General features: G+C 44.8%; 1 protein-coding gene across 3 annotated transcripts in view; it reads left to right on the forward strand.

Annotated features, from left to right (window-relative positions):
• Positions 1–20,989, forward strand: part of SLC4A3 (solute carrier family 4 member 3) — a 68,077-nt gene that overhangs the window by 42,940 nt on the left and 4,148 nt on the right. For all 3 annotated transcript variants that reach the window (XM_089660635.1, XM_089660636.1, XM_089660634.1), the window contains 6 exons: positions 418–612; positions 4,342–4,518; positions 4,606–4,695; positions 7,253–7,419; positions 9,866–10,116; positions 17,820–17,989. In XM_089660635.1, the coding sequence (XP_089516761.1) occupies positions 418–612; positions 4,342–4,518; positions 4,606–4,695; positions 7,253–7,419; positions 9,866–10,116; positions 17,820–17,989 (1,050 nt within the window). The remainder of the gene's footprint in view (positions 1–417; positions 613–4,341; positions 4,519–4,605; positions 4,696–7,252; positions 7,420–9,865; positions 10,117–17,819; positions 17,990–20,989) is intronic.

Raw genomic sequence — 20,989 nt, forward strand, 5'->3', positions numbered from 1 at the left:
GCTGTTTAAGGTCCTTGTTAGATGTATTTATCTGTGTAAATATTGTTCTGGCCCAGGGGTGTCCAGCTGTTGCAAAACTACAAGTCCCATTATGCCCCTGCCTTTGGGAGTCATGCTTGTAACTGTCAATCTTGCAATGCATCATGGGACTTGAGTTTGGAAACAGCTGGAGGGCCGCCAGTTTGACACCCGTGTTCTAGCATGTTTCTGGCAGTGACAATGTATTCATTTTATAAAAAGATGAAGTGAAAAATTAGATAGTAGAATTAATATTATTCAACACCACCAAACAGGCCTCTAAACCACTTACCCACCTGGTGTCCCTAGTAGACTGTTAGAATTATTTTTATATGTGCTGTATGTCCTTAGCAGTTGGGGTCCTCCATCTAGATGTCTAACCTGTGTTCCCTCTGCTAGTTTTGCCAGGCGCAGGACATCGAGTACCTGACCGGCAGGGTTTGGATCGGCTTTTGGCTGGTCCTGTTTGTTCTGGTTATGGTGGCCGCCGAGGGGAGTTTCTTGGTGCGTTACATCTCACCATTCACCCAGGAGATCTTCGCCTTTCTTATCTCCCTCATCTTCATCAACGAGACCTTCTACAAGCTGTATAGAGTAAGTGTTCAGTAATCTTTTTAGTCTGGAATAATGTAACTTCATTTAGTGAAAAATATAGCTTCCCCAAGAGAGATGTAATCTGAAGATCAGGGGTCCCCTGGGGGTATTAAAGTTATTGGCCTTTGAAAGGTCTGATCCCACATGACCAAGGCTGATTTCCTCAAGGAGTTGAGAACGCTTGCTCAAAAAAAGAAAAAAAAAGTGAAAATTTACTTTGATTATCCAATTTTGTGCAGACGAGACAGAAAAAAACAGGAATTTGCTTTTCACTTACTAATTAATACTAATAATTAATAATCAAATTAACTCTTCACTCTTTTTTGAGTGACCGTTTTCAACTCCTTTAGTTAATCAGTCTCACTGTTTCCAAATTTTTACGGTCAAGCAATTGGCAGGCAACAGTAGTCAAACGTGATATGACCTCTGACCCCAACATTCTTACTGAAGAGTCAGGCTCTGGTAAAGCAGCTAAAGCTAAATAAGGGGATATAGGCTTTAATAAGGAAGACTGTATTGTTATATTAATAAAGGTAGAATTCTAGCTTAAAATGTTTTTTACATTTTGGTTAAATAGGGGAATGGGTATAACGCCCCATTTAGAAGATTTCCCCAGACTTCCACCTGTGGCTACTAGTGCAACCTGTGCCAAGAAGCAAAAACAGAGGTCCCCAGCAGGAGCCCAGACAGAACCTTTTTTTCTGGGAGTGTATAAGGGCTAGAACCTCTTTCAAGTTTTTATTGCTGTCTTGGGGGAAATTTATTTACACTTTCTGTCCCGATGACTGCTGGGTTTAAAAGTGAAGGAGAGAAAGCTGTAAAAACCTGAAATCCTTCTATATGGGCAGCACAGTGGCTAAATGGTTAGCACTTCTGCCTGGCAGTACTAGGGTTGTTGGTTCAAATCCCAACCACGACACCACCTGCCTGGAGTTTGCATGCTCTCCCTGTGCCTGCGTGGGTTTCCTCTGGGTACTCCGGTTTCCTCCCACACTTCAAAGACATGCTGGTAGGTTAATTGGATCCTGTCTAAATTGGCCCTTGTATCTGAATGTGAGTTAGGGACCTTAGATTGTATGCCCCTTGGTTTGGGACTGATGTAAATGTACAATATTTATGTAAAGCGCTGCGTAAATGGACGGCGGACAGAGATTGCATGTTCTCCCTGTGCCTGTGTAGGGTTACTTCGGTTTCCTCCCACACTCCAAATACATGCTAGTAGGTTAATTGGCTCCTGTCTAAATTGTCCCTAGTATGTGTATGTATGAATGTGAGTTAGGGACCTTAGATTGTACGCCCCTTGAGGGTTAGGGACTGATGTGAATGTACAATATATATGTAAAGCGCTATATAAGTACCTGAAATAAATACTCAAGGGAAAACAATTTTGCTGGATTTCTTCTTTAACCACTCAGACCAAAGACATTTTTTTCAACTTTTGCATTTTATTTTTATGCAACACTGAAATAAGTAACAACCAGGGGCGGACTGACAACTCATGGGGCCCCCGGGCAGTAGGGGATCATGGGGCCCCTGTGTCCTTGCCCAAACTCAAAAAGCCTATGAAAAAGGTACCAGGGAATCTCATGGGGCCCCCTACTGACCCCGGGCCCTCGGGCAGTGCCCGAGTTTCCAAATGGTCAGTCTGCCCCTGGTAACAAACAAAAGGAATACAACGCAAAAAAATATTAAGGGTGAAAAACAGGACTAAAATAATCAGCAGAAAAAAACCAGGGGGAGAAAGGGAGGGGGGAGTTAATTAGGGGTGTTACCGAAACTAAGTGTTGATAAGAGGTTAAAGAGGAACTTCCCTTTCTCCTCTATAATTTTTTTAAATCCCCACTTATCTGTTATCAAGGGTTGTCTTTGATTCGGATATTTAACAAACCAGAAGATCCAGCATTGTCTTGCTGGATCTGGCATTGTAAGAAAAAAGGCACAGATTCATACTTTCATTACTGGGAGGGGTGGGGGCAGAACTGCAGAAAGCTTTACATGATTTGGAGGCTGAAGGTCTTCTTAACTTAGGAACATATTTAATTAAACGCCTGCCCCCCCCCCCCCTTTCTCTTTTTATTTACTTGTAAAGTTTCTTTAACTGATGCAGATCAAAGGCCATGCCTTTGATCTACATATGGAAGTCAATACAATGAAACAATCCGTTATCACACTATATTTACTCAATGAGATTTGCAGACTTTGTGCAAGTGTCATTTTAGGCTCCATGTACACTTCTGAACAATGGAAACTGACTGCAGGAAAATGTAGGTTATAAAAAGCCTGTTTAGCTGCGTTTGCATACCGTGTTTATGCACCTTTATGAGCTTTTGCATTTAGAAGCCTCAGGAGACCTTCCAAAATGCCCAGAATGCTTTAAAAAAACAGTTAACAATTAACTATTTTAGACATTTTGAGAAAAATAGAGAGAGAGCAGAATTTGTTGAGATTAGCTGTCTTATTTTTTTTGTGGTGTTTGGATGTTCCAGCTCATTTCTGTGCAGAAATTATTGCAGCGGTGTATAACATATTTTTTTTCATGCGAAACCTCAAAGTCTGGTGTACCGGGTTGATTTGAGTACCGGGAAAACGCTTTGCATGCATTTTTCATGATGAAAAAAGGCTCTGGACAGCATCTGGAAATGGAAGAATTAAAAAACATTTCCAAACGCAAACACTTATAAACGCGGTTAGCTTCGTTTACACGTGTTTACAAGCATTTGGTGCTTGAAACGCTGATAAAATCTACTCCTGAACGCAAATTTGGTGCGCTCAAAAAAACGACTGTAAACTCAACTGCCTGTAAACGACTGTAAATGACATAGTGTACATGGACACACAGGAGAACATTAGGGAGAGTTCAGGGGCTGCTGACAAAAACGCAGAAGAGCTCCTGAACGTGAGTTTATCAGCTGCAATGTACATGGAGCCTTACACAGGAACAGCTGCATGTTGACAGTCACTCCTGCTGTGTAATACAAAGCAATTCCCAGCTGTAATTTTGACAGCCGGTATTAGTGGATGGGAGAGTGGAGGCAGGTTGAGAGGAGCAGAATGTAAGGGATGCATCTTAGAAACATTATTGAATATTTTTCGGATGTATCTCTTCCATTCAAAATCTTTAGGTGCTTAAAATATTCTGATTCCTGCATAAATCCAGTCCTGTCCGATTCTCTTTAAACTACCACTCTAATATATAATAAATTATAAATCAACCTGTAGCCGTTAGTGGTACCAGGGGCAGACTGACCATTTGGAAACTTGGGCACTGCCGAGGGCCCGGGGTCAGTAGGGGGCGCCTGGAAGATTAGGGACCTTAGATTGTACGCCCCTTGAGGGTTAGGGACTGATGTGAATGTACAATATATATGTAAAGCTCTGCGTAAATTGACAGCACTATACTGTACAAGTATCTGAAATAAAGAAATAGTACCAGGGGCGGACTGACCATTTGGAAACTCGGGCACTGCCCGAGGGCCTGGGGTCAGTAGGGGGCCCCATGAGATACCCCTGGAACCTTTTTCATAGGCTTTTTTGAGTTTGGGCAAGGACACAGGGGCCCCATGATCCCCTATTGCCCGGGGGCCCCATGAGTTGTCAGTCCGCCCCTGAGTGGTACCATACCATCTTATTAAAGAATATAGGAAGCAATTGATATTTTAGGCTCATATAGTATTTCTGATGGAAAGGACAGGAAATGTTCATGTTTAGAATTGACTTTTGTTGCCCTAGGTGTTTGCAGACCACCCATTGCTCAGGACATACCCTTCTGGAGGTCGGGCTTCAGCTGCCCTAGGTCCCCGGATGCAACCGAACACCGCTTTACTCTCCCTTATCCTGATGTCAGGAACTTTCCTCATCGCCTTTTTCTTGCGCAAGTTTAAGAACAGCCGGTTCCTTGGAGGAAAGGTGAGATGGAGGGTTGGTGACAAAGCTGCATACAGGTCCTCTTCATATCCCAGCTGTTAGATGGTCTCTCTCTCTTTCTTTGCTTAGGCCCGACGAGTGATTGGAGATTTTGGGATTCCGATATCTATCCTAGTTATGGTCCTAATTGATTACACAATAACTGACACCTACACGCAGGTATGTCTTTTAAATTCTTTAGTGGCCATTTACAATTTTATGGTGAGCTAATATGCATGTTTTAATGTCCGTTGCTTTAACCTCCCTGACAGTATGATTGTTTCCGATTTTTTGTGCTGAAAGCGGTACCATTTTTTTGCATGGAAATATGTCGTTTTTTGTTGTAGGCTGTAATTTTTAGGAATAACTCACTGAAATCTGTCCGAACAAGAGTCTAGTAAACATTCCGGATAGGATAAAATTTGAAACACGAAATCATAAATTATAATTTAATAAATAATCATAAAAAATAATAATGTAATAATAAATTTAATTCAATAATATAATCAAACCAAAAACACTGAAATATGAAATACAGAGGCAAGTTCGCACATCGCTGAGCAAAGTCGCAAAATCGTTTTCAGTGTCTGATGACGAATTTCCCCCACGAATCATTATCACTCAATTCTGCAAGTGGTTCTGATTTACTATCGCTGTTCTCTAGCCGGTCTAAAACCGCTTTTGACCTAAAGGGACGCTTTTTGGACGCCATGGACTTTCTAAGTTTCCAGGCAGAAAGAACAGTCAAAATGCAGGCAGGGCACAGGACAAAGCACTCGGGACAAAATATATGTGAAATGCACTGAAACAGCAATGACAGCAAAAATTACATTTTTTAAAAATTTCAAATTTCCTGCCGGTTCCGGCGTCCGTACGTCCCGACGTCACAGGGACCGGAACACGGAAGCCGTATGGCGGCATCGGCCGGAGGAGATGGCCGGGGACGCTGCAGGGGACACGTCCCGGGAGCGAAGGACAAAGTAAGTGCTGCAGGGACCCCCTGAGCAACGCCGCATGGTAAGCCCGAGTGTAGCTCGGGGTTACCGCTCTTGGTATAGAAATTTTACCCCGAGCTACACTCGGGAATACTGCTAAGGAGGTTAAGGCAGACCATTAAAATGAATGGGCTGCTAACGCACTAAAATTTGGGAGTGCACCGTTTTTGGCAATACAACACATTACTAATCAAAATGAATGGCCTTGTAATGCAGCAATCCTACATGGAAGAAAGATATATTTGAAATATATCTAAAAAATATATAAATATATACAGTATAGTGAAATATATTTTGAAATATATTGAATATGACCAGAATTGTAGTATTTCAAATATATGTCAATATATTTGGGAAGAATATTTAAAAAATATATTTCAATTATATTTTTCTTCCAAGTGGGATGCTTGTTACATTTTGCAGTACAGTTGCAACATACTTGTGTAAATAAAAGCGTATAAAGCCGTTCATAACTCTGCCCCAAAGTACATCACCGATATTGTCTCCAAATATCACCCAAACAGTACTCTCCGCTCCTCACAAGACCTCCTGCTCTCTAGCTCCCTTGTCTCCTCCTCCCATGCTCGTCTCCAGGATTTCTCCAGGGCTTCCCCCATCCTCTGGAACTCCCTACCCCAATCTATCAGACTATCGCCTACGCTGCTCATCTTTAGGTGATCTCTGAAAACCTATCTCTTCAGATAAGCCTATCCTGCCCTCAGCTAATACTGGAATCCTCTACTCTTCCAACCACTCCATCCCCCACAGTTATTACCTTTTGTTCCACTATCCCCCTCCCTCCTAGATTGTAAACTCCAAGGAGCAGGGCCCTCGAATCCCTCTTGTATTGAATTGTATTGTGACTGTATTGTCTCCCACCATAATGTAAAGCGCTGAGCAAACTGTTGGCACTATATAAATCCTGTATAATAATAATAAAAATGGGCCCTTAGCCTGGGTTCACATATATGCGGTGCATTGCATGTGATTCGCACAAGAACCGCACTACATTCCTGTGCAAATCACATGCAATTTGTGTGCGGTGCGATTGCAGCCATACATTTTGTATGGCTCTAATCATACCACACTTGCAGGACCCTTTTTTTGATCCACACTGGAATTGGATTGCATGGGTATTCACACCTATGCGATCCGATTCTGCACATCGCACCACATTTTGCGGACCTCTTTCAGGGTGTTGTTAACTTAACATACACACCCGCAGCGGTTCGCATGAATGGGGTGCGATTCTGATGCGGCGCACAATTTGCACAGAAAACGCTGCAAATTCCGCACCGCATCAGTGTGAACCCGAGTTTAAAGAGAATTTTCATTTGGTCAGCCAAGAAAATTAAAAACAAAATTACAGATGTTCCCAAAGATTATTTGTTTTTTTTTGTAATTATTTGCTTGGTGTGTCGTGGGAAAGGCTAAACAAAACAAAAAGCAATTTTTAGATTTCTCTGCATGCACTTCTTCTCTCCTGAGGTTTCCATGAGCTGGGCTGTGCATAAGGGGCAATTAAAACTGACTTTAGCATGACTATAGCAGCCATTCAGCTCTGTTCATGGGGCTTATTTATGAAAACTGGTGGCCACCTATAGCAGACAACCAAATTTTGGTTTCTACTACTTAGAGAAGGAAAGTTAAACCTGGATTGGTTGCTGACAGTAACACTGCTGTATTTGCTGCTCTTTTTTATTTAGAAAGCAAAAAACGATATACCTGTTCTCTTGTTCTAGAAGTTGAATGTTCCTTCAGGCCTGTCCGTCACCTCTCCCGGAAAACGTGGGTGGTTTATCCACCCCATGGGGACATCCAGTCCATTTCCACTTTGGATGATGTTTGCTTCAGCTATCCCGGCTCTTCTGGTGTTCATTCTCATCTTCATGGAGACTCAGATCACTACGTAAGTAGGATGATGCTGAAGATTTATATACTCCACAAACCTGTATTCACTTTTTTTAAAGCTAAACTCTGGGATAATCAAATATTGTCTGAATACAAGAGTCATGTATTTTATTCCTTGAATCTTGGTGTGCTTTGTGTATTTCTTCCAGATCTGTGCAGTAATCCAGTGTGTAACTCTGTCCTTGCAGGAGCTCCCTGTAATAAAGACCTGCCACTGCTGCTTTCTACCCTTGTACAGAGTGACTGGTCTTGTCTCCGCCTCCTCCTGTAGTTTTCTGCAGGGTGCCTGAAGTGGGTGGAGCCTGCTGAGTCCCTCCCACAGCTCTTCTCTTTGCACAGGCTATGTTAGCAGAGTGATAATGTCACTGCTACCTTTCCAGGATACTAATTGTGTTTGCAAAGACATTTGGCGCACACAAAGTTGATTTATATCCTTTGTGGCTATTGAGGGATTCACTTTAATAAAAGTATGCCTGAAGTTCAGCTTTAGGGTCCATGCACACCAGAGGTAGCAAAAAATGCCAGAATGCTCATAGTGGCTCGTATTGCACAAACGTTTATGAGCGTTTATGGACATTTGCTTTTATAAGCATTTTTTTCCCCAAAACATTCCCTTCTGCTCATTTTTGAATGTACATATAAAAACGCAGAATGCTGCTAAAGTCCTGATTGTTTATGAGCGTTTATGGACATTTGCTTTTATAAGCATTTTTTCCCCAAAACATTCCCTTCTGCTCATTTTTCAATGTACACTTGAAAACGCTGAATGCTGCTAAAGTCCTGATTGTTTATGAGCGTTAAGCGTTTTTTCTGCTCTCAAAAACCTAAATTCGAAGAGTTTTTTTCTGCCTCTAAATGCTTTTCTGAAAATACTCTTGCAAGGGACACTGAGGCTAATGTAGAGCTGCTTCTACAGGCTGAAGAGAAAGTGCAAAACACCAATATAAATTGCATTTTTTATGCCCAATGTGCATGGACCCAAAAGTGATTGTAAAGGCTTTTATTTTAACCTCTTCATGCTGGCCGAACGCAAATGTGCGGTCTCCCGGTGTCTGGGCCTAGATGCCGAGCGGCTGCACATTTGCGTTCTATTAAAAAAGAACATATTATTATTATACAGGATTTATATAGCGCCGACAGTTTGTGCAGCGCTTTACAATATAATGTGCTGAGAGCACACATGTCCGGTACTCACGGAAAGGTCCTGATCTCCTCTTTCGATCAGGAGCTTTCCCGATCATGTGATCGCCGTGACGGCGATCACATGACTCTAAACCTCACCCACCTCCCGGCTTCTGAAACCCTTAAAGGGCCGGGAGGCGCCGGCGCCAAGGGGTTAAAATAGCACTCATGTCATGCTTACCTCTTTGCAGTGGTTTTGCATGGAGCAGCCTTGATGCTCCTCTTCTGGAGTACCCTACCAATGCATCTTGACTCCTTGACTGCTTGCTATGGGAGCACTAATGCAGGCTTAATAAAATAAAAGTGCAGCGCTAGAAATTAAATAAATGTGACACAATAAAAAGTGATCAAAAAAAGTCCCAACTGTGGTGACCTAGGGTAACAATGCACACTAACCAGAAGTGCACATTAATAGTGCAGTGTAGGAAGGATGGAGTTCATAAAGTAGTCATCAGCATGGGGAGGGTAGATGTATTCCCTTAGTCAATGAAGGTCCACACGATGATACAGAGCAAGGCAGAATAAATCCACTAGATGGCAGAAAATGATCACGGCTCCACCAAAAAAGCACTGCTCCTCCACTGTACACCAACGATATCAGAGAGAAAAGATGCTCCTTCCCTCTGCACCAGGCATGATTGCTTTGTTCCCCGCACTGCAGATCACTTGACTAATGCAGGCTTGATCCTGAGCTGGGCACTGTGTGTCCATAGACACACGCAGAGCCGGTCAGCCTCGCCCCCTGCCCGCTTCTCACAGTCTGTGTTTGACAGCAGCAGTAGCCAATGGCTCCCTCTGCTGCCTCCATGTCCATTAAGGTGGAAGAGAAGAGAGAGAGCTGCTGCTCTCAGGCACAGCATTGGATCGAGATTGGGGATGAGTAAGGTAAAAGACCTTCTGCCTTTACCACATACACCAGTTTTAAAATGTATATTTAAATTTAAAAATTATTCCCTCCCAAAACAGCTATTTTGGTGTTTGGAAGATGCTGGGAAGCTACACCACCATGCTGAGTGCGTGTGGTCACATGGGTTTTGTTTATCAACAAAGCCATGTGATCACCAAATCAAAGTGGACATGCCAACGATGACAATGATGGTGGTATTATTAGCATGGTATCCACTACTACTGCTGCTAATAACAATTAAAATAACAATGGAATCTGTTCCACACAAGCTGAAATGTTCTGTGAATTCTACTTCTGTCCTGCTTCCACTACTACTGCTAGTGATAATAATTCGAATTTCTTGATTATTTTTCAGCCTGATTGTCAGTCGGAAGGAAAGGTGCCTAAAGAAAGGCAGCGGCTTTCACCTAGATCTGCTCCTCATTGGCTCTCTAGGCGGGCTCTGCGCCCTTTTCGGATTACCTTGGCTGACGGCGACCACGGTGCGCTCCGTCACTCATGTCAATGCCCTGACCCTGATGAGTAAAACAGCGCCGGGAGAGAGGCCGCGAATCTCTGAGGTTAAAGAGCAGAGGGTGACAGGAGTGCTGATCGCCATTCTCGTGGGTGAGGGGCAAGTGCATGAATGATAGTTCTGGGTGCTGCGTGGGAAAAATTATTATTTTTTATTAATAATTTTTGTTTTGGAATGTAGGAAGGAAAGGTGCCAACAGAAAAGCAGTGACTTTCTCTGGGTTTGCTCACTGGCTCTATAGCAAGAAATAATACACTGCTCAAAAAAATTAAAGGAACACTTTTTAATCAGAGTCTAGCATCAAGTCAATGAAACTCCTGGGATATGGATCTGGTCAGTAAGTAGCAGAGGGGGTTGTTAATCAGTTTCAGCTGCTTTGGTGTTAATGAAATTAACAACAGGTGCACTAGATGAGCAACAATGAGATGACCCCCAAAACAGGAATGGGTTTACATGTGGAGGCCACTAGCTACTCATCTTTTCTGGCTGTTTTTCATTAGTTTTGCATTTGGCTAGGGTCAGTGTCACTACTGGTAGCATGAGGTGATACCTGGACCCTACAGAGGTTGCACAGCCAGTCCAACTCCTCCAGGATTATACATCAATACATGCCATTGCCAGAAGGTTTGCTGTGTCTCCCAGCACAGTCTCAAGGGAATGGAGGAGATTCCAGAAGACAGGCAGTTACTCTAAGAGAGCTGGACAGGGCCGTAGAAGGTCCTTAACCCATTAGCAGGACCGGTATCTGCTCCTTTGTGAAAGGAGGAACAGGATGAGCACTGCCAGAGCCCTACAAAATGACCTCCAGCAGGCCACTGGTGTGAATGTCTTTGACCAAACAATCAGAAACAGACTTCATGAGGGTGGTCTGAGGGCCCGACATCCTCTAGTGGGCCCTGTGCTAATTGCCTGGCACCATAGAGCTTGACTGGCATTTGCCATTGAACATCAGAATTGGCAGATCCACCACTGGCACCCTGTGCTTTTCACAGATGAGAGCAGGTTCACCCTGAGCACATGTGACAGATGTGAAAGGGTCTGGAGAAGCCATGGAGAATGTTATGCTGCCTGTAACATCTTTCAGCATGACCATTTTGGTGGTGGGTCGGTGATGGTCTGGGGAGGCATATCCATGGAGGGACACACAGACCTCTACAGGCTAGACAATGGCACCCTGACTGCCATTAGGTATCGGGATGAAATACGTGGTCCCATTGTCAGACCCTACGCTGGTGCAGTGGGTCCTGAGTTTCTCCTGGTGTGTGACAATGCCCGGCCTCATGTGGTCGAGAGTATCCAGGCAGTTCCGGGAGGATGAAGGAATTGATACCATTGAATGGCCCCCATGCTTGCCTGACCTAAATCCAATAGAACACCTCTGGGATATCATGTTTCGATCCTTCTGATGCCACCAGGTTGCTCCTCAGACTGTCCAGGAGCTCAGTGATGCCCTGGTCCAGATCTGGGAGGAAATCCCCCAGGACACCATCCGTCGTCTCATTAGGAGTATGCCCCAACGTTGTCAGGCATGCATACAAACCACTGAGGACCATTCTGAGTTGCTCCAATGAAGTTTCAGCAAGATGGACTCGCCTGCTGCATCATTTTTCACTTTGATTTTCGGGATGTCTTTGAATTCAGTCCTCTGTAGGTTGATCATTTTCATTTCCATCAGACGATGGGGAATCCTTATGTTCCTAACACATTACCCGTCCATATCAGTATAGAGATCCAGCAGGAGATCTTTCCCCATTGAGATCTGATGTGTTTTCAAAGTGTTCCTTTCATTTTTTTGAGCAGTGTATATTCTAGTAACTGTGCATATGTGGAAATATCTGCAATGAAAATATTCAAAATACTGTATGAATTCCTTATTTTTTAATTCATATGCTTTTATTTACATTTTCCTCCACATTTAAATGCCCACCAAACTGTCCAGCTAAAGTGACAGTTCCAGGGGTTGGGCTAAACCGTATAACACTACCAGGGGTGCTTACAACTGTCAGCTTTGATCCATTGGGTTTTCCAGAAGAAACGATAATAATTGTTGCTGTGACTTCCTAAAAAGTTTCAGTTGGAGTTGATTTGTTTGTCCGTAGGCTACTTTCACACTGATCCGCCGCAAAAACACAGCAAAAACGCATAGGTGTTTTTTTTGCCGCACTTTTCTGAGTGTTTTTAAAGGACACGTGACTTAAAAACACTTCCCAGAGGCGCTTTTCAGGCGATTTTCAAGTGTTTTCCATTGATTTCAATGGGAAGAGGCATTTTTGGGGCGTTTTTTTAACTCCCCAAACATGCCCCAAAGATGCTGCAAGCTGGAGTTTTTACACCGCACTGCAAGCGCAACACCTCAGTGTGAAAATATACATAGATATACATTCACATACACAGGGAAGCATTTTTCTTGAGCTTTTCAGGCGCTTTTTTTAACGCAACAACGCTTCAAAAACTCCTCAGTGTGAACGTAGCCTAACTAAACCCCCTTATTCTTTTCAACCAATGAAGCTGCCATCTTGGCCTCTGTTTGATCTGCAACTGCCATGGTGCTGCACATGTGATCAGCTATGACACCAACAATTTGATGGTTTGACAGTTTGTTTGACAGAACAAGCAAATGGGACAGTTAGTATTCCCAGCATGCCAAGAATGTAATTGTTTTTTGAAATTGTTAAATCGAAGGGCTTAGTTCTGCTTTAATTTGAAACTTTACCTAAAATATTTTTTAAAATGTGAACAGGCAGGATTTTTAATGCAGAAGATACATCCTATGTCTCCTTTGCATTGAAGTTACTTACCTGTCCACACTGTAAGAATTTCGGCAATAGTAGGATGAATGAACTCTCACACATGTACAGGAGTGACGCCATCGAGGCCCAGTGAATGGAAACAGCCAGGGATCAATACCTGGAAGCCACTGGGCTAAAGATGTCAGCAGCAGGAGTGGTCCTCCAGGACCAGGGGCGGACTGACCATTTAGAAACTCGGGCACTGCCTGAGGGCCCGGGGTCAGTAGGGGGCCCCATGAGATGCCCCTGGTAGCTTTTTCATAGGCTTTTTTGAGTTTGGGCAAGAACACAGGGGCCCCATGATCCCCTATTGCCCGGGGGCCCCATGAGTTGTCAGTCCGCCCCTGTCGCAGTGTTGCAGAACAGATCAGTATAGTTCCGCTTTAAATTTACATATCCATCTAAGCTGGCCATACATGCATAGATTTCTTTCATTCAACCAACTAAAACAGACTCTTCTATCAAAGCTAAAGAGCAGATGGATGACTCTCCAACTGCTAGCTATTGTATTCTGGCAGCCAGTACATGCTGCTCTCAGAATACGCAAAAAGTGACTGCAACTGATTGGATGCAGACATTGGCCCCTTAAATCTTCAGATCAAAGTTTGCTGAGCAGGGTTATGCTGCCAGGACCATCCACGGATCAAATTTCATTTTATTCAGCAGGAAACATAAAAAATTGATATATGTATGGCCAGCATGAAAGAGAACTAGGGCTTTTTCCCCAGTTATACTTACCTAGGTGGATGCAGCATCTGTCCCCACCGGCTCTAATGCAGGCCCAGGGGCAGACTGACAACTCATGGGGCCCCCCGGCAATAGAGGATCATGGGGCCCCTGTGTCCTTGCCCAAACTCAAAAAAGCCTATGAAAAAGGTACCAGGGGCATCTCATGGGGCCCCCTACTGACCCCGGGCCCTTAGGCGGTGCCCGAGTTTCCAAATGGTCAGTCTGCCCCTGTGCAGGCCATACATGGGTAAAATGCCGAACACATTTGCTTTAGAAAATCTGAAATTTTGTGCGTTTTGTAACCCGATGGCACCACCATTGATTTTGAAATTCAACCAACGAAGCCTTCAATTTCATCTCATCTTGCTACAGAAAAGAATTTTGGTGGCCAAGATTTTTCTTTTTTTTCCAGGTCACAGCTCACGCTCATTACTTTTTTGTTTATATTCTCGCATGATTCTCCCATCAATGATTCAAAAAATTTCCAACATGCCTGATCACTCAAATTCGATGGTCACATGAAAATCGGCCGTTTCTGTGACTCACTTATGGGATGAAATTCAAACAAAAAGTCTCAAAAAAGACGGGGTGGGGGTGGGACCCCTAACACCTTCAGGAGGAATCCCAGAGCTCCACAGAACCCAGGTTTACAATGATATGCAAGAGCAACAGTAAACTTAAATAGCTACTTTTTTTTTTAAGATAAGAGTACTATGAAAATACTTTGCTTTTTCAATGATCACTGCTGAACAGCAGCTGATCATTAGTGATTTTTTTTTATGGCATATAGTGAGTTTTGCATTCGCGTCTATTGTGCTTTAGTTTTTTTAAACAGAGTGTATTATGCAATTTCACCTATAGATGGCACTGTTGCATCTGTTCTATAGTTTAGCCCATGCCTAGAGCTCTGCATGTATGCCATGGCAATGGAAACAGTGACACCTAGAGGCTGTAACAGAGAAGGGGGCCGTAATATCACCCTAGGTTCACACCTAAGCATTTTCCACAGCGTTTTGCAGAAATGCAGTACAGTCCATGTAACATGATTTCCTATGGGACATGTTTACATCACATGCTTTCACCTGGTGCGTTTTTTTGGAAAGGGTCAGGGACTTTTTTGACCGCAAAAAGTAGCATTTTTGGTTCTATAGACTTCAATGGAAACGCTGCAAAAAGGCATGCATTGCGTTTTTTATGCGTTTTTACAGCGTTTTGTATTTTAAATCTGCCTAGCAACAAGAAAATTTAAAAAATTTTTAAAAAAGCAAAACGATTTAAAAATGCGGAAAAAAGGCAGGTGCAAAAACGCAAAACGCAATGCAGAAACGGCTCAAACGCAACCTGCCTATGTGTAAACCTAGCCTAAATGGTAGTTGATCAATAATGCAAAGCTGACAGCCATGGCAGAGCCCTTGATCTCTCCTGTCCCTTGAGGCAAAGCTGCCATTGTGCATTGATTATCTGACCAGCGCACGCTGTTTTATGTCACTTAGGTCCCATTGCTTCTATTGACCTTTATTAGCACATTGATGTATGTTTTATGAGCAGCATTTGATATTTATTAGTTCTGATGAGTAATTCTATCAATAAAATGCACTCGGCCTCAGTGACAAACATGGACGGTTAGGAACCAGGGGTGGGCTGACAACTCATGGGGCCCCCGGGCAATAGGGGATCATGGGGCCCCCTGTGTTCTTACCCACACTCAAACCACACCCAAAAAAGTCTATTAAAGGTACCAGGGATATCTCATGGGGCCCCATACTGACCCCGGCCCTCGGGCAGTGCCCAAGTTCCCCAATGGTGAGTCCGCCCCTGTTAGGAACTTAAAGGTGTAAAAACTCCTGCTTGCAGCATCTTTGGGGCATGTTTGGGGCCCCAAAAACACCTCTTCCTATTGAAATCAATAGAAAACACCTGAAAAACGCCTCTGAAAAGCGGTTTTGATGCAGTTTTAAGTCTCATGTTCTTAAAACACGTGGAAAAAACACAGTAAAAATGCAGAAAAAACACCCATGCATTTTTTAGGCATTTTTGCGTGAAAGTAGGCCTAGGCTTCATGCACACTGGACGTTTTAACACTGCTGCATCCAATCAGATGCAGCTTCTGTTTAGGCATTCTGACAGCCAGTGCCGATGGCTGTCAGACTGTAATAGCCCAGCAAGAGGATTCATGCATCCGCACGGTATAGCGTGGATGGAGACATGTTGGATCTAATAGTGTATGCACAGCTGTAGGGTTCAGGAGGGTCACTTGGAAGGGTTATTGTTGTTATGTATTCGGATGAAGGTTAGGATAAAATGTTAGAGTAACAGTAAGGGTTAGAGCAGGGGCGGAGTGACAACTCATGGGGCCCCTGTGTCCTTGCCCAAACACAAAAAAGCCTATGAAAAAGGTACCAGGTGCATCTCATGGGGCCCCCTACTGACCCTGGGCCATCGGGCAATGCCCGAGTTTCAAAATGGTCAGTCCGCCCCTGCTGTGGGACCGTGATGATGTTATCACTCACTGACACATTGCACATGTGATGGATGGCTGGCCGGCCGGGTCACATTCACACAGGTAGGAGACATCAGAGTCAGACATTACCTTCCTCCACAGGCACAGCTCCACCTCAGCTGATGAATGGGAAGAGAAGGGCTGGAACTCCACAATGATCAGCAGTAAGAGACTGAGTCTGAGAGGAACACTGGAAGGAGCTGCAGCTCAGCTACTACACTGGCCCCAGACACCCTGCATCTTCCTCCCCTCTGCCGCCACTCTTCTCAGCTGAAGGATCATTCATGACATGGTGGCATCCCACACAGAGAGTTACAGCCTGTGCTGCATCCAGGTGCCCCTAGGTGGCAGTGTGCCCCAGGCAGTGCCTAGTTTGCCTAGTGCAGGGGTGGGCAACTGTGGCCCTCCAGCTGTTGTAGAACTACAAGTCCCATGAGGCATTGCAAAACTGACAGTTACAAGCATGACCCCCAAAGGCAGAGGCATGATGAGACTTGTAGTTCACCAACAGCTGGAGGGCCACAGTTGCCCACCCCTGACCTAGTGGAAGCACCGGCCTTGCCCGTAGGGGCCGCTGATAATAGCTGGTTCTTTCCTAATAGTGCAGAGGCACAGGCACCAATCCATTATTATTATATAGGATTTATATAATCCATGCATTCATTTGTCTTTTTGAAATGTGTTGCCTGCAAACTTTTACACAGGAGAGGGGTTATGGCATGGACGGGGAATGACCAGTACCCTGAGACCCTGTGAGAACTGTCTCTGTCCAAGCAAATTCTGGCACTTCAGGGTCATTATTCACATGTACCCAGGACAGATGCCACCTCCCAGCTTCCTCCAGACATGGTCCAGTGAGGGAGACAATCCTTCGCCAAACCCAATCCTTCGTAGTGAAGTCCTACATTCAGCGCCTCAGTAAGATCAATTCAGGCCCTCAGCCCTGACACTGCTGAGGCCTCAAGAACAGTTACCCAGTGCACAGGCTATCTGGGAGGGGCAGATGCCCCCCCCCCTTAAAGTTAGGAACCCTCCTGGAGCTTCAGAATATTTATCACCTCCCCAGCCACCTTCTGGGCACTCCTCTCCAGGGACTGGCCAGACCATGATAAATATTCAGGCTGGTCATTTCTATTTGAATCTCCCTCCCTATGTTCCGATAGCTTCTTCCAGAGGCAGGTGGAAGCAATCAAGCTCCAAGTCTGGGAAACCCTGAACAAACCAGAACAAACAATCACTTCTCCCTTGTCTACAGCTGGAGCCAAAAACTAAATTTGATTAAATATTTTGTATTGGATATATTAAAGTTGTTTGGTAATTATATAATTTTCTTTTGATATACCTTTAGACTGCCTCGGCGGTTGAAATTCCTTCAAAAAATCTACCCTGAAGAAGCCCATGAGGGCGAAACATGTAGGGAGTAACTACAATTACCTAACCAAGTTTGAATCTCAGTTTTACTCTTAGTACTGAAATTGTTTTTATGTTTCTGTATTTTTTCCTTTCTTGTGTTTTTTACAAAAATACGAAATAAAAATGATATAGCTTTTTAATATGTTTAGTATTCATGTTCATGCACTCTGAAAGTCCCATCTTCTCTATTGAATATTTGCAATTTTAAGGGATGTGGTGCAATAATCACATCTGGTCGCCCACTCTCCACTTCGCTGTTCCTAAATTTGGCTAGCATTCTATGCTAGGAAGGTGCTACATGCAAATATTGGGTATAGTCGTTGTTTAAAAAGTATTTCACCGTATAGTATCTGTCCTCCCGCAGGGCTCTCCATAGTAATGGGGGAGATGTTGCGTCAGATCCCGCTGGCAGTTCTGTTTGGGATCTTCCTATATATGGGGGTGACATCACTCACCGGGATCCAACTGTTTGAGAGGCTTCTACTGATCCTCATGCACCCCAAGCATCACCCGGAGCACCCCTACGTGGTGAAGGTGAGTGTGCACGCCATATTGTCACCAATATAATCCTAGATACATCAAGGGGAACTTATCAGAACTGGAGCAGGCAGAACCTGGAGCAGCTGTGCATTGCTGCCAATTAAAGCTTTTAGCTTTAAGCCCTGGTTCAGATATATGTGGCCGTACGGGCCGCATTTTTCGCGGGCACGAGCGCCCATTCATTTGAATGGATTCCCGTGCCCCGTGACATGCAGGGAAGAAGTCCCTGCACTTCTTCTGAAAAAGCAGTCCGCACGGGAACCTCGTGTCAGGGCTCCAGGTATGACCAGAGATGTGTGGACTGACACAGGGAAACGCAGGCTTCAGGTATAGTATAAACAATACAATTTATTAAAGACTAAACAATACATAAACACAGTGCAAACAAACCAAACCTCCAACAGATAACAATAAGAACAATAGTAAACGTAGTCGGGCAGACCGGGTCGGTAGCAAACGGGCAGGCAAGGTACAAGGAGCAGGCGGAAGAGTAGTCAGGAATAGCCGAGGTCGGTACAGGCAGAGTTCACGCAGTGTCAGGATTCAAGCAGGCAGGATCAGGATACAGGGGCCACGGGAAACTATACACCAAGGCACTGACTGCAGGCCTGGCCACTCCTTAAATACACCTCCTGCAATCAGCCTCAGGTGATGACTTGATTGCAGGTGTGAGCTTCTGGCTGCTGAGAGCACCCGCTGGCCAGCCCTGGTACTGCAGCCCACAGCTGAGTCCCACCACCAGTGGTAAGTCCATTCCTGACACCTCGGTTCCCAGTGCGGTTGCATTTTCCAGTGCGGGCGTCGTGCCATTAGATCTAATGGTACCCGCTCGCAGGTCCGCATTTCTCTGTGCGGGTGAAGCGGCTGCACAGATTTTCATGCGGATCCGCAGCGGCATCACCCGCACAGATGTGAACCTAGCCTTAGATTCTGAGTTTACCTAAACAGGCTGAAGATAGAAGCTGGTGGTGATGCATGGCTGCTGCAGATTCTGTCTGCTCCCGTTTTGATAAATTTCCAATGTTCAGTTTATATTAAAAAAAAAAAAAGACCTTGATGTCACCACCCCAACTCTCCAAACTGTCCCATTCATTCTTCCCATTCATTCTTAAAGCGGTAGTAAACTGCAGTTTGAGAAAAAGAAATGTAAAAATCCCCTGGAATGTAATGTCATAATGTGCTAGTATGAATCGCATTGCATCGCATCACATCGCATATTAGCACATTATGAAGGACTTAGCTTAAACCGAAGCTCTCCAGCGGCTTGCTGTCTCCGCTGCAGAGGCTTCCATCTTTATCCTTCTTGGTTCACGAGCTCCACCCACTTGACTGGCCGAGCCACAATCTCATGCGCTCCTGCGCCATGGCACAGTGCTCTATAGGATTGGTGCGGGTATGCTGTTCCTTCAGCCCAGGTTCACACTGATGCAGTGCGGAATTCGCAGCATTTTCAGTGCAAATTGTGCAGCGCATCAGAATCGCACCACGTTCATGGGAACCGCTGCGAGTTTGTATGTTAAGTTAACAACACCCTGAAAGTGATTCGCAAAATGCGGTGCAATGTGCAGAATCGGATCACATAGGTGCAGGGGCGGACTGACAACTCATGGGGCCCCCGGGCAATAGAGGATCATGGGGCCCCTGTGTCCTTGCCCACACTCAAAGCACACCCACAAAAGCCTATAAAGGTTCCATAAATATAAAAGGGCATTTCATGGGGCCCCCTACTGACCCCAGGCCCTCGGGCAGTGCCCGAGTGCTCAAATGGTCAGTCCGCCCCTGCATAGGTGTGAATACCCATGCGATCCGATTCTAGTGCGGACCCAAAACAGGGTCCTGCACGTGTTTGGTGCGAATAGAGCCATACAAAATGTATGGCTCCGATCGCACCGCACACAAATCGCATGTGATTTGCACAGGAATGCGGTGTGGTTCCTGTGTGAATCACATGCGATATACCGCATTCCACACTGATTTACATTGCACACAATCTCATGCGTTCCTGCGCCATGGCACTGTGCTCTGAAGGAATGGCATGAGTATGTTGTTCCTTCAGCCCAGGTTCACACTGATGCGGTGTGGAATTTGCAGCGTTTTCAGTGCGAATTCCGCACAGCATCAGAATCGCACCCCGTTCATGCGAACCGCTGCGGGGGTGTATGCTAAGTTAACAACACCCCGAAAGCGGTCCATAAAATGCGGTGCGATGTGCAGAATCGGATTTCATAGGTGTGAATACCCATGTGATCTGATTCTAGTGCGGACCCAAAAAAGGGTCCTGCACGTGTTTGGTGCGGGTGCGGTGCGATTAGAGCCATACAGAATGTATGGCTCCGATCGCACCGCACACAAATCGCATGTGATTTGCACATGAATGCGGTGCGGTTCCTGTGCGAATCACATGCGATATACTGCACCGCATATATGTGAACCCGGGCTCAAAGCACATGCGCTGGCTGTCAAAATTAGTGAATATCTCCTAAGCGGTGCATGTATAGGAGATATTCATTTTGCCTACAGGTAAGCTTTATTGTAAAAGATACAAAAGTGGGTTTACTTCCACCTTAGGATTCAAGGCATTCTCTAAATGGCACCTATGCCTTGCAGCCAGCCTCAAGTGGGCAGCACGGTGGCTAAATGGTTAGCACTCCCGCCTGGCAGTACTAGGGTCGTTGGTTCAAATCCCAACCACGGCACCACCTGCCTGGAGTTTGCATGTTCTCCCTGTGCCTGCGTGGGTTTCCTCCGGGTACTCTGGTTTCCTCCCACACTCTAAAGACATGCTGGTATGCTAATTGGCCCCTGTCTAATTTGGCCCTAGTATGTTTATGTATGAATGTGAGTTAGGGACCTTAGATTGTACGCCCCTTGAGGGTTAGGGACTGATGTGAATGTACAATATATATATGTAAAGCACTGCGCAAATTGATGGCGCTATATAAGTACCTGAAATAAATAAATAAGTGTTCACAATGCAGCAGGCCAGCTGCCCAA

The sequence above is a fragment of the Staurois parvus genome, unplaced genomic scaffold, assembly GCF_062004578.1.
Source record: "Staurois parvus isolate SC_StPar_1 unplaced genomic scaffold, SC_StPar_1.0 ptg001255l, whole genome shotgun sequence".
NCBI lineage: Eukaryota > Metazoa > Chordata > Amphibia > Anura > Ranidae > Staurois > Staurois parvus.